The sequence below is a fragment of the Hyaena hyaena genome, unplaced genomic scaffold (genome assembly GCF_003009895.1).
Source record: "Hyaena hyaena isolate Hyena2069 unplaced genomic scaffold, ASM300989v1 scaffold_107, whole genome shotgun sequence".
NCBI classification, from domain to species: Eukaryota; Metazoa; Chordata; class Mammalia; order Carnivora; family Hyaenidae; genus Hyaena; species Hyaena hyaena.
In genome coordinates, this window is record NW_024080739.1 from 172,236 (window position 1) to 184,595 (window position 12,360).

Genomic DNA, 12,360 nt, shown 5'->3' on the forward strand with positions numbered 1-12,360 from the left:
CTTGAGTAAAGCAGCACTCACAGGTGCAGAGAGCATAACAAGTCTTTAAAACTAACAAGAGACAGAAAGCTAAATAAAAAGACGAAACAAAAGAGCTCTCCTCCAAAGAAATTCCAAGAAGAAATGACAGCTAATGAACTGCTCAAAACAGATATAAGCAGCATAACTGAACAAAATTTTACAACAATACTCATAAAATTAATAGCTGGGTTTGTAAAAAGCATAGAGGACATCAAAGAAACTATGGCTACAAACAACATGGAGAATAAAAATAGGCATGATGAATTTTAAAATGTGATAAATGAGATACATAATAAATTAGAGGCGTCCAATGCACAGATTGAAGAGGCAGAAAAGAGAATAAGTGATTCAGAAGACACCATTATAGAAAAAGAGGAAACTGAGAAAAAAAGAGACAAACTGATCCAGGAACATGAAAGAAGACTTCGAGAACTCAGTGATACGGTCAAATGCAACAATATCTGTATCATAGGAATCCCAGAAGAGGAAGAGGGAGGGAAAGGTGCTGAAGGAGTCCTGGAACAAATTATAGCAGAGAACTTCCTGGGGAAGGAAGTAAACGTTGAAATACAAGAGGCACAGAGGACTCCCCTCAGACGTAATTTGAATCGATCTTCTGCACAACATATCATAATAAAAATGGCAAAATATAAGGACAAAGAATTTTGAAAGCAGCTAGGAAGAAAAGGGCCCTAACATATAAAGGGAAACCTATCAGAGTGGTGACAGACCTATCTACTGAAACTTGGCAGGCCAGAAAGGAACGGCAGGAGATCTTTAATGTGATGAACAGAAAAAATATGCAGCCAAGAATCCTCTGTCCAGCATGCCTGTCATTGAAAATAGAAGAAGAGGTAAAAGTCTTTCCAAATGAACAGAAATTGAAAGAATTTGTCACCACTAAGCCAGCCCTACAAGAAATCCTGAGGGGGATGCTCTGAAGGAAATGTTGCAAGGAACAAAGATACCAGAGACACCACCACAAACATGAACCCCACAAAGGACACAAAGACTCTAACCCACATATTTCAATAATAACACTGAATGTAAATGGGCTGAATGCTCCAATCAAAAGACATAGGGTAGCAGAATGGATAAAAACACAAAATCCATCTATATGCTGTCGACAAGAAACTCATTTTAGACTGGAAGATACCTTCAGATTAAAAGTAAGGGGATGGAGAAATATATATCATGCTACTGGAAATCAAAAGAAAGCTGGAGTAGCTATACTTATATCAGACAAACTGGACTTTAAAGTAAAGACAATAACAAGAGATGAAGAAGGGCATTACATAATTACAGGGTCTATCCATCAGGAAGAACCAACAATCATAAATGTCTATGCACCGAATATGGAAGCACCTAAATATTTAAAACAATCACAAACAGAAACAAGCTTATAGATAACAATGTGCTAATAGCAGGGGACTTTAATACTCTGCTTACAGCAATGGATACATCAACCAGACAGAAAATCACTAAAGAAATAATGGATTTGAAAGACACATTGGACCAGATGGATCTGACGGATATATTTAGAACTCTACATCCTGAGGCCAGGGAATTCACTTTCTTCTCAAGGGCGCATGGCACATTGTCCAAGATAGATCACATACTGGGACATAAAGCAGCCTCAATAAATATAAAAGAACTGAGATCACAATAAACTACTTGTAAAAAAAAAAAAAGAATAGAGATCATACCATGTACACTTTCAGATCACAATGCTTTGAAACTTGAAATCAATCACAGGAAGAAGTGTGGAAACCCCCCAAAAACATGGAGGTTAAAGAACACCCTACTAAAGAATGAATGGGCCAATCAGGCAATCAGAGAAGAAATTAAAAAAATATATGGAAACAAATGAAGATGAAAACACAACAATCCAAAATCTATGGGAAGTGGCAAAGGCAGTCCTAAGAGGAAAGTACATTGCTCTCCAGGCCTATTTCAAGAAATTAGAAAAAGCGCAAGTCCAAAATCTAACAGCTCACCTAAAGGAACTAGTGGCACAGAAACAAGAACGCCCTAAACCCAGCAGAAGAAGAGAAATAGTAAATTTCAGAGCAGAAATAAACAACATAGAGACCAAAGAAACAATTGAACAGATCAATGAAACCAAGAGTTGGTTTTTTGAAAAAATAAACAAAATTGACAAACCTCTAGCCAGGCTTCTCAAAAAGAAAAGAGAGAGCACTCAAATAGACAAAATCATGAATGATAAATGGACTTATTACAATCAACCCCTCAGAAATACAAGCAATTATCAGGGAATACTATGAAAAATTATATGCCAACAAACTGGACAACTTAGAAGAAATGGACAAATTCCTAAACACACACTCACTACCAAAATTCACACAGGAAGAGATAGGAAATCTGAACAGACCCAAAACTAGTGAAGAAATGGAATCAGTGATCAAAAATCTCCCAACAAAGAAGAGCCCAGGACCTGATGGCTTCCCTGGGGAATTCTACCAGACGTTTAAAACAGAATTAATACCCATTCTTCTCAAGCTATTCCAAAAAATAGAAATCAAAGGAAAACTCCCAGACTCATTTTATGAACCCAGCATCACTCTGATTCCCAAGCCAGACAGAGATCAGCAAAAAAAGAGAACTACAGGCCAATATCCTTGATGAATACGAAAGCAAAAATCCTCAACAAGATATTTGCAAATCGAATCCAGCAGCACATAAAAAGAAATCATCTACCAAGATCAAGTGGGATTCATTCCTGGGTTACAGGGCTGGTTCAACATTCGCAAATCAATCAATGTGACACCTCACATCAACAAAATAAAAGATAAAAACCATATGATCCTATCGATAGATGCAGAAAAAACATTTGACAAAATACAACATTCCTTCTTAATAATGACCCAGGAGAAAGTCGGGATAGAAGGAACATACTTAAACATCATCAAAGCCATCTATGAGAAGCCTTCAACTAACATCACCCTCAATGGGGAAAAACTGAGAGCTTTCCCCCTGAGATAAGGAACACGACAGGGATGTCCACTCTCACCACTGTTGTTTAACATAGTGCTGGAAGTCCTAGCATCAGCCATCAGACAACAAAAGGAAATCAAAGGCATCAGAATTGGCAAAGAGGAAGTCAAACTTTCACTCTTTGCAGATGACATGATACTCTACATAGAAAACCCGACAGACTCCACCAGAAGCCTACTAGAACTGATCCAAGAATTCAGCCAAGTTGCAGGGTACAAAATCAACGTACAGAAATCGGTTGCATTTTTATACACCAACAATGAAGCAACAGAAAGAGAAATCAAGAAACTGATCCCATTCACAATTGCACAAAAAACCATAAAATACCTCGGAATAAACCTAACCAAGGATACAAGAGATCTGTATGATGAAAACTATAGAAAACTTATGAAGGAAATTGAAGAAGACACAAAGAAATGGAAAAACATTCCATGCTCATGGATAGGAAGAATAAATATAGTTAAGATGTCATTACTACCTAAAGCACTCTACACATTCAATGCAATTCCAATCAAAATTGCACCAGCATACTTCTCAAAACTAGAACAAACTATCCAAAAATTTGTATGGAACCACAAAAGACCCCGAATAGCCAAAGTAATACTGAAAAATAAAACCAAAACGGGAGGTATCACCATCCCAGACTTCAGCCTCTACTACAAAGCTGTCATCCTCAAGACAGTATGGTATTGGCACAAAAACAGACACATAGACCAATGGAACAGAATTGAGAACTCAGAAGTGGACCCAAAAGTATACAGCCAACTGATCTTTGACAAAGCAGGAAAGAATATCCAATGGAAAAAAGACAGCCTTTTTAACAGATGGTGTTGGGAGAACTGGACAGCAACATGCAGAAGAATGAAACTAGATCATTTTCTCACACCATGCACAAAAATCAACTCAAAATGGATAAAGGACCTGAACGTGAGACAGGAAACTATCAACACCCTAGAGGAGAAAGCAGGAAACAACCTCCTTGACCTCCACCGCAGCAACTTCTTACTTGACACATCCCCAAAAGCAAGGGAATCAAGAGCAAAAATAAACTGTTGGGACCTCATCAAGATTAAAAGCTTCTGCACAGCCAAGGAAACAACCCAGAAAATTAATAGGCAACCAACGGAATGGGAAAAGATAGTTGCAAATGACATATCAGATAAAGGGTTAATATCCAGAATCTATAAGGAACTCACCAAACTACACGCCCGAAAAACAAACAACCCAGTGAAGAAATGGGCAGAAGACATGAACAGACACTTCTCCAAAGAGGACATCCAGATGGCCAACAGACACATGAAACGATGCTCAGCATCCCTCCTCATCAGGGAAATACAAATCAAAACCACACTGAGATACCACCTCACGCCAGTCAGAGTGGCTAAAATGAGCAAATGTGAGGACTCTAGATGCTGGCGAAGATGTGGAGAAACGGGCACCCTCCTACACTGTTGGTTGAATTGTAAACTGGTACAGCCCCTCTGGAAAACAGTGTGGAGATTCCTCAGAAAATTAACACTAGAACCCCCCTATGACCCAGCGATAGCACTTCTAGGAATTTACCCAAGGGGTATAGAAATGCTGATGCATAAGAGCACATATACCCCAATGTTCATAGCAGCACTCTCAACAATAGCCAAAACATGGAAAGAGCCTAAGTGTCCATCAACGGACGAATGGATCAAGAAGATGTGGTTTATCTATATGACGGAATACTACATGACAATGAGAAAGAATGAAATCTGGCCATGTGTAGCAACATGGATGGACCTTGAGGGTGTTATGCTGATTGAACTAAGTTAGATGGAGAAGGACAAATATCATATGTTTGCACATATAGGAGGATTAGGAGGAACTTAACGGAGGATCCTGGGAGCGAAGAAGGTGGGAAATAATGGGGGAAAGGGAGAAAGGCAAACCATGAGAGACTCTTGAATGATGAGAACAAACTGAGGACTGATGGGTGTGGTGGGGGAAGGGGGAGATGGGCATGGAGGAGGGCACTTGTGGGGATGAGCACTGGGTGTTATATGGAAACCAACTTGACAATAAACTATATGTAAAAAAGTAAATAAATTTTTTAAAAAGTTGCTAAGAGGCCAGATCTTAAAATTTCTTATCACAAGAAAAATATTATAACTATGTGGTGGTGGATGATAACTAGACTTACTGTGGTGATCATTTCATTTCATTCCATAGTATATACAAATACTGAATCATTAAGTTGTACTCCTAAAACTAATATGTTACATGTGAATTAAATCTCAATAAAAATAAAAGTTATGAAAAGGTACAAGCCAGGCTTTAATAAATTTCATAATTACTCCTAAATAAATATCTGAGAGTTCTGTAATTTCTGTTCCTAGTTATATACCCAAGAGAAACTCTTGCACATTTACATCGAGAGGTATATATGAGAATATTTATACTGACAGTGTACACAAGAGTAGATATCAGGAAACAATCCATATGCCCACCAACTAATGAATAAATAATGGTAGACTCACAAAATGAAATGTTTTACAGTAGCCAAAATAAATGAATTACAGTAACAACATTATTGGATTTTAAAAATAATTATTATTAAGTGGAAAAATAAGTACCAAAGTATTATAGTATTTTTACCTTTGCTATAAAATTTAAAACAACTAAATGAAAAATATTTACAGAGGAGTAATACATAATACACTAAAAGAATATTCAAAAGAGCAAAGAATGATGTACATTGAATTGAGGGTGATGATTATCTTCATTTGGTGAAGGTGGGGACCAGGTATGGGGGGGCCATGTGTATGGTTAAATAGAGTATTACCAAGTCCCTAGCATTTGGGGGAGATGCTGTGTTTGTAAATTCTTATTACTATTTAGATTTATAACAAGATAGAGAAATAGATGATATTGGATAGATAAGTAGATAAATAATGCAGATCATATATGGACTAATGATAGTTTATTATAATCTAATTCTGTGAACCTGAGTTCTAATAAGATTTAAAAAAACACAGCATATGCTATAGAAGAACATAAAGCATTTGGAAGTAACAATGAAGTATTCTTGCTAAAATATTTAACCTCGACCAAGCCTTCTCGCAAGGAGACAAAGCCTAGAAACCCAGGGGCCCTCCTGTATTACAGAAGACAGGAGGGGCACCTGGGTGGCTCAGTTGGTTAAGTGTCCGACTTTGGCTCAGGTCATGATCTCACAGCTTGTGAGGTAAAGCCCTGTGTCAGGCTCTGTGCTGACAGCTCAGAGCCTGGATCCTGCTTTGGATTCTGTGTGCCTCTCTTGCTCTGCCCCTCACCCACTCATGCTCTGTTTCTCTCTCTCTTAATAATAAATAAACCATCACAAAAAAAAAAAAAAAGACAGGAATGGGACTATGGTAGTCTCCACACTCAGAGCTGAAGACTAACTCTGTTGTGCAGCTTCTTCATAACCCACTGGACACCTGAGTCTGAGAATATTCTTATGTCTGGTGCCAAGGAGACAAGGAAGGCTTTTTGTGGGCAACATCTCCACGAACCTAGATTGGGGACCCAGAGTGCTGCTTAGAGAAGAGTAGGCCATTTCTCCAAAGCCAGAAGGAAGCCTTTCTCTGAATGCACCAAAGAGCCATTTTTCTTTCTACAGCAAAGAAGGTACATGGAAGGTTTCTCTAGTTGGGGTCTGCCAAGAGTCCTGTGGCTGAGGAGAACCTAATGAAACTACTTTAGGCTGGAGTAGAAATACTCATTATAAAGACAACTATCTGGGGTGCCTGGATGACTCAGTTGGTCAAGCACCCAACTCTTGATTTTGGCTCAGGTCATGATCTCACAGTTCGTGGATTTGAGCCCCACATCAGGCTATGTGTTGGCAGTGTAGATTCTGCTTGGGATTCTCCCTCTGCTCCTCCCCTACTTGTGCTGTCTCTCAAAATAAGTAAATAAACTTAAAAAAAAAAAGACAATCATCTGGCTTCCCTTTGGCAGAAATAATAACCTTTTTGGGAACATCCTCCCACCCCATGAGCATGCAGGATTTAAGAGACATCAATTTCTATAAAACTATTTACCCACCTGTTAAGTTTTTCACCTCAAGGTGCAGACTAAAAGTCAGTAATATCAAATGTTCTGAACTGCTTTCAAAAAAGCTGTTAAGCCTGGTGCAATGAACCAATCATCAGTTGACCACCATCAGCCTGAAAAAGGTCAGGACACAGGAAGATACTAATCTACCTTTTATTTTTTTTTTTTTTATTTTTTAATTTTTTAAAAAATTTTTTTTAATGTTTTTTTAATTTATTTCTAGGAGAGAGAGAGACAGCGTGAGCAGGGGAGGGTCAGAGAGAGAGGGAGTCACAGACTGAAACAGGCTCCAGGCTCTGAGCTGGCAGTCAGCACAGAGCCCGACGCGGGGCACGAACCCACGAACCGCGAGATCATGACCTAAGTGAAAGTCGGACGCTTAACCGACTAAGCCACCCAGGCGCCCCACTAATCTACCTTTTAAACATCATTGACAAAGAGTAACTGTTGGCATGAGAAGGGAGCCAAGAACACTGTGAATGGTGCAGCAACATGAGGCAGGCCACAGATTTAGATAATAGTTCCAACACTGAAATAATTAACTTTCTAAAAAGGTTCTCAGCAAAGACTTCTGGGTCATTCCACATGAATCTGGACAGATTGGAGAGACTAGAGAGTTACAGGCTTTGAAAGGTGCTAAAGTTGGAAATGCAGGCTCCAGACAGAGGGGTACTTTCTGAATTTCAGCAAAAAGTCTCCTGTGACTATTTTATGTACACAACTACTTCCTAGAAATATCATCACCTGTTTTTAGAACTCTGAGCCAGAAAAAAGAATCTACTATTCTTTCCAATTCAGCAACTTGTAGATATCTTCTTACTTGAACAGGAAAATTGTTCAAAATTTTTTCCTTGTTCAAACAAAATATCATATTTGATGCTCCATTGTGAGATATGGTCCCTCTGAGGTATCACATATACTTAACAATTGCTACAGCTTGGTATCCCATGAAAACTAGACAATGAATTTCTAGCTACAACATTACTGTAGCATTACAAGATATAGACTATCTGGCCTTGACAGTACACTGAAAGATATAATAAATATCAGAAAAGTTTTTCAAAGTTGAAGATTAAATTATGTTATGTGAAAGTGGAGTTTAAAATAAGGCAGGACAACAGATTTGACAATTTAAATCTTAGAGATAAATAACCATCTCACCACATAAAAATAAATGGTGATGGATGTGTTAACTAACCTAACTGTGGTAATCATATGTCAAATCATCACATTGTATACCTTAATTATATCTCAGTATAACTATGGAAAAAAAATACTGTGCAACAGTTTGAGGAATACAAAAAACTCCACAGTACAAAAACAAAACACAATTAAGGGAAAGAGCTCCTTAAATTCAAAGATTTCATCACTCATTTTACATACACATACAATTTGGATTCTACTTTTTTTAATGTTTATTTATTTTTAAATATTTTATTTATTTCTAGGAGAGAGAGAGACAGCATGAGCAGGGGAGGGTCAGAGAGAGAGGGAGTGACAGACTCTGAAACAGGCTTCAGGCTCTGAGCTGGCAGTCAGCACAGAGCCCGATGCGGGGCTCGAACCCACGAACCGCGAGGTCATGACCTGAGCGAAAGTCAGACGCTTAACCGACTAAGCCACCCGGGCGCCCCTTTAATGTTTATTTTTGAGAAAGAAAGAGAGTATGAGCGAGGGAAGGGCAGATAGAGAGGGGGACAGAAAACCTGAAGTGGGCTCTGTGCTGACAACAGAGAGCCTGATACAGGGCTTTAACTCAAGAATTGTGAGATCATGACCTGAGCAGAAGTCAGATGCTTAATCGACTGAGGCATACAGGAATCCCTGGATTCTACTTTTTCATTTAAAATTTTACTCTAGAATATCATTCTTCTAACTGTAAAACATCTAAACCATCAGATCCTGGAGGATAGAAACGAAATACATTAATGTGTGAATACCCAGAGCTAAATATGGAGCCTGGAGCCTGGTTCTGATTCTTATTGCTCTCTCTGTCCCTCTCTTTCTCACTCTCTGTCTCTCTCTCAAAAATAAACATTAAAAAAATTTTTTTAAGTAGAAAAATGGTTTTCTTTGAAAGAAAAACCAAATGGTACACCAGCCATTGCTCTCCAGCTCACCAACCACAACACTGAACTTCCTCTCTCCAGATGTTTTTCGCAATCCCCATTTGTCAATATCTCATTTCTCTGACCGTCTTTGTTTCTGGCACTATGGCTAGAGTTACTACAGAAGCTTCATAGATGGCAGAAAGCTAAAGGGAACTGGAGATTCCACACAAGATTTCCAATGATGATAGACACACATGGTGTGGACTATTACTAACACTGGTAGCTGGCTTACTTTCAGATTTGTAGGCTGCTTAAGAACCCTTTTTATTGAGAGAAATTCTGCTAGTCTTGGAGCAGCAAGGAATAATAAGGCTTACTTTAGTTGTAACAACAATGACCCCCTAAACCATATGGCCAAAACCAGTTGCTCATCTGTAAGTCTGTGTGGATCAGATGAAGTATGGTTTTTTTTTTTTTAATGTTTATTTCTGAGAGAGAAAGAGAGAGAGATAGTGTGAGCAGGGGAGGGTCAGAGAGAGAGGGAGACACAATCCCAAACAGGCTCCAGGCTCTGAACTGGCTGTCAGCACAGAGCCTGACGAGGAGCTCGAACCCACGAACCGCGATATCATGACCTGAGCCGAAGCCGGACACTCAGCCGACTGAGCCACTCAGGCGCCCCTGGTTTTTTCTTTTTGTTTTCTGTGTTTTTCTTTTATCAGTGCTTTACACATACATATGATATAGTTTAATAAAATTGCTTTTCTCATGTTTCATTGCTTTATAAAGTTACATTCCATACACAGTCATCAATAAATTTCCCTGATGGCCAATATCAAATTTAGAAGGTTACAATATTGTAAAAGAATGACAATGAGTTATAGACCCTGAGGTAAATTTTGGAATGGGTCAGCCTTAGCATTATTTACGGTGGAGTGCAAGTATTAAGTTCTGTCTGGTTCTTTCTGAGAGGAGAGAACTTCATTCACTTGATCACCAAACAATGAGCGAGTGTTCCCTTTGCTTTGGCACACTATATTCCCTGGAAGGCTTTCTGACTGCTGGAGGCAGAGGGGACAATGAATGATCCAACGTGCATCAATAGCTCCATCCCATTAATCCCTCCCTCAGTCTAAAGTCCAGTAGAGGGGAAGCTCTTTGGGAAGGTATAAGAGGGAAAATTGGTACAGATGAAGGCTGCACTACTTCCCAAAGTCTTGATGCTATAGGCTACACCTAAGAATGCAGAATATGATCCCACTTTGAAAGTGAATGCCACTATTTTAAGAATAGAGCATCTTAGGAAATTGCAGGGTGCTTACTGTGAAATTTTAAAGAATATGGAAGCCATACCAGTATGCAGGTATATTGTTCTCTTAAAAACCTAAGTGGGTATTTGGGATTTCAAGCACCACACAAAAACTTTTTAAAAACTTTAATTGCCTAGTATAGAGAACATGTTAAGCAGAGTTTTAAAGAGACCCTACATCTTGAATGGGTTTAGCCATCATTTATGATCATCTTCATGAAACATGGATACCTCTTTCTGGTGATATGAGATTAAACATGGGACCAAACTGTTTTACAACAGATAACCACCTAAACTGCATGTACACTTACAGGTTTATGCATAAGCCGTGATGTAATAGATTTAGCATTCAGATCAGGTTCATAGGCCACCAGCTCACTCTGTATATCCCACTAAACACAAGAGCAGCCCATCTTCTATTTTAATACAATTATGGGTAGAAATTATATGATGTAAAATAGATCTTCCATAAAGTTTAGAGTAGAAGAAGAGATGACAAAAACAAAATTCCCATGAAGTAAAAAATAATTCCACATTGGCCCAGTACTCCATGAAACCTGAGATAAAACTATAGTCCTTTAAGGCATTTACTTACATCCAGTTCACCAAGACACTTCAATATGCTTCAACCTGGCTCATCCTCCTCCTCCTTCTATATTCATAAGTCAAAAATAGTGACCCATTGGCAGGGAATGCTCGAGTCATAATAGCTTTCATTTCAAAATACAAGGCTGCTATTCCTTCGTTTTTCACAATACTTACAAGAGTTCCCATAAATCCAACCTGTTTTCCAGACATGGAAAGAACATGAATTCTGGATTTAATACAATCCACTGGGTATATGACAAGCCAAAGGCAAATTCCAACAACTCCACCACTTACCATCAAAGGGACAGGGCCTAGTTCTTCTTTTGATCTCCCCGAGGCAAAAAATGATCGACTCAGTTCATAGCCACCGAAGAAGAAGAAATAGCCGGGTACTTCTTGAAGTAGAGTTCTCGAAAGTCCGTGGTAGAAGCCCAAGAAGCCATCTTTTCTAAGTATACTCTTCACAACGGACCAGACTGTGTTCTGGCTTTTTGTTATTTTCCCTGACATTTCCAGTTCGTACATGGCCCGTAGCAGGCACTTCACATGCTCAGTGGGGCACCGGGTCAGCGCAGCAAACGCGGAAGCGAAGGACCCAGCAGTTGCGCTCTGCAGTTCACTCAGGTTCTCCTGCTTGTCCAATCCAACCACTTTCCTCACAAGCTGTTGGCAGAAGCCATAGCACATGAAGAGGACAGAGTTCTCGGCGACGGAGGCAGTCCGCGCTGGGCCAGTCCCCTTGTAGAAGCCCCGGAAACCCACTTGTGAGTACGTCTTCAGGCAGCAGTAGGTGAGGCTCTTGTACAGGCCCGGGAACGTCTGCATCTTCACTTTCACTGTGTCGAAAGGCTGCCCCGTCAGGACACATACTGTGCCCCCTATGGCTCACGGCTGTGAGGTCGATGGCGGCTTGGGTGGCAGGATTGGACTTCATGTTCGCCCACTCTTCTGCTGGTCTCCGTGGGAAGAAACTCTCTGGAGCTCTGTGCAGGCGTCCCACACCCACACGCCCATTCTCCACTCTCCCTCCTCCGTGGGAGAAGCCGCTTAACCCCATGCGAGGCTCGAGACGCGCTCTCGCGCACATAAATAACCCCCGGCCTGTTAGCTGGAGCGAGGTCTTCCAGGGCGCGGTGCGGCCCGCCGCTCCCCAGCACGCCCCCAGCCGCCCGCAGCCGCCCGCCCCGCCCTCCCCGCGCCCCCCCGGCCGGGGCCGCAGGCTAGGTACACACTTACAACGAATTGTAATACAGATTGAAACCTATTTTATAAATTCTTGCAGTTAAGGCTAGAGACATAGGCACCGAT

General features: G+C 40.1%; 1 protein-coding gene across 1 annotated transcript; it reads right to left on the reverse strand.

The window, feature by feature from the left end:
• Nucleotides 1–11,079: 11,079 nt before the first annotated feature.
• Nucleotides 11,080–12,042, reverse strand: LOC120234380 (mitochondrial ornithine transporter 1-like). Its single transcript, XM_039236223.1, is given in 2 exon segments — nt 11,080–11,937; nt 11,939–12,042. Coding segments are annotated over 2 exon segments (906 nt in total). The 5' UTR covers nt 11,987–12,042.
• Nucleotides 12,043–12,360: the final 318 nt, after the last annotated feature.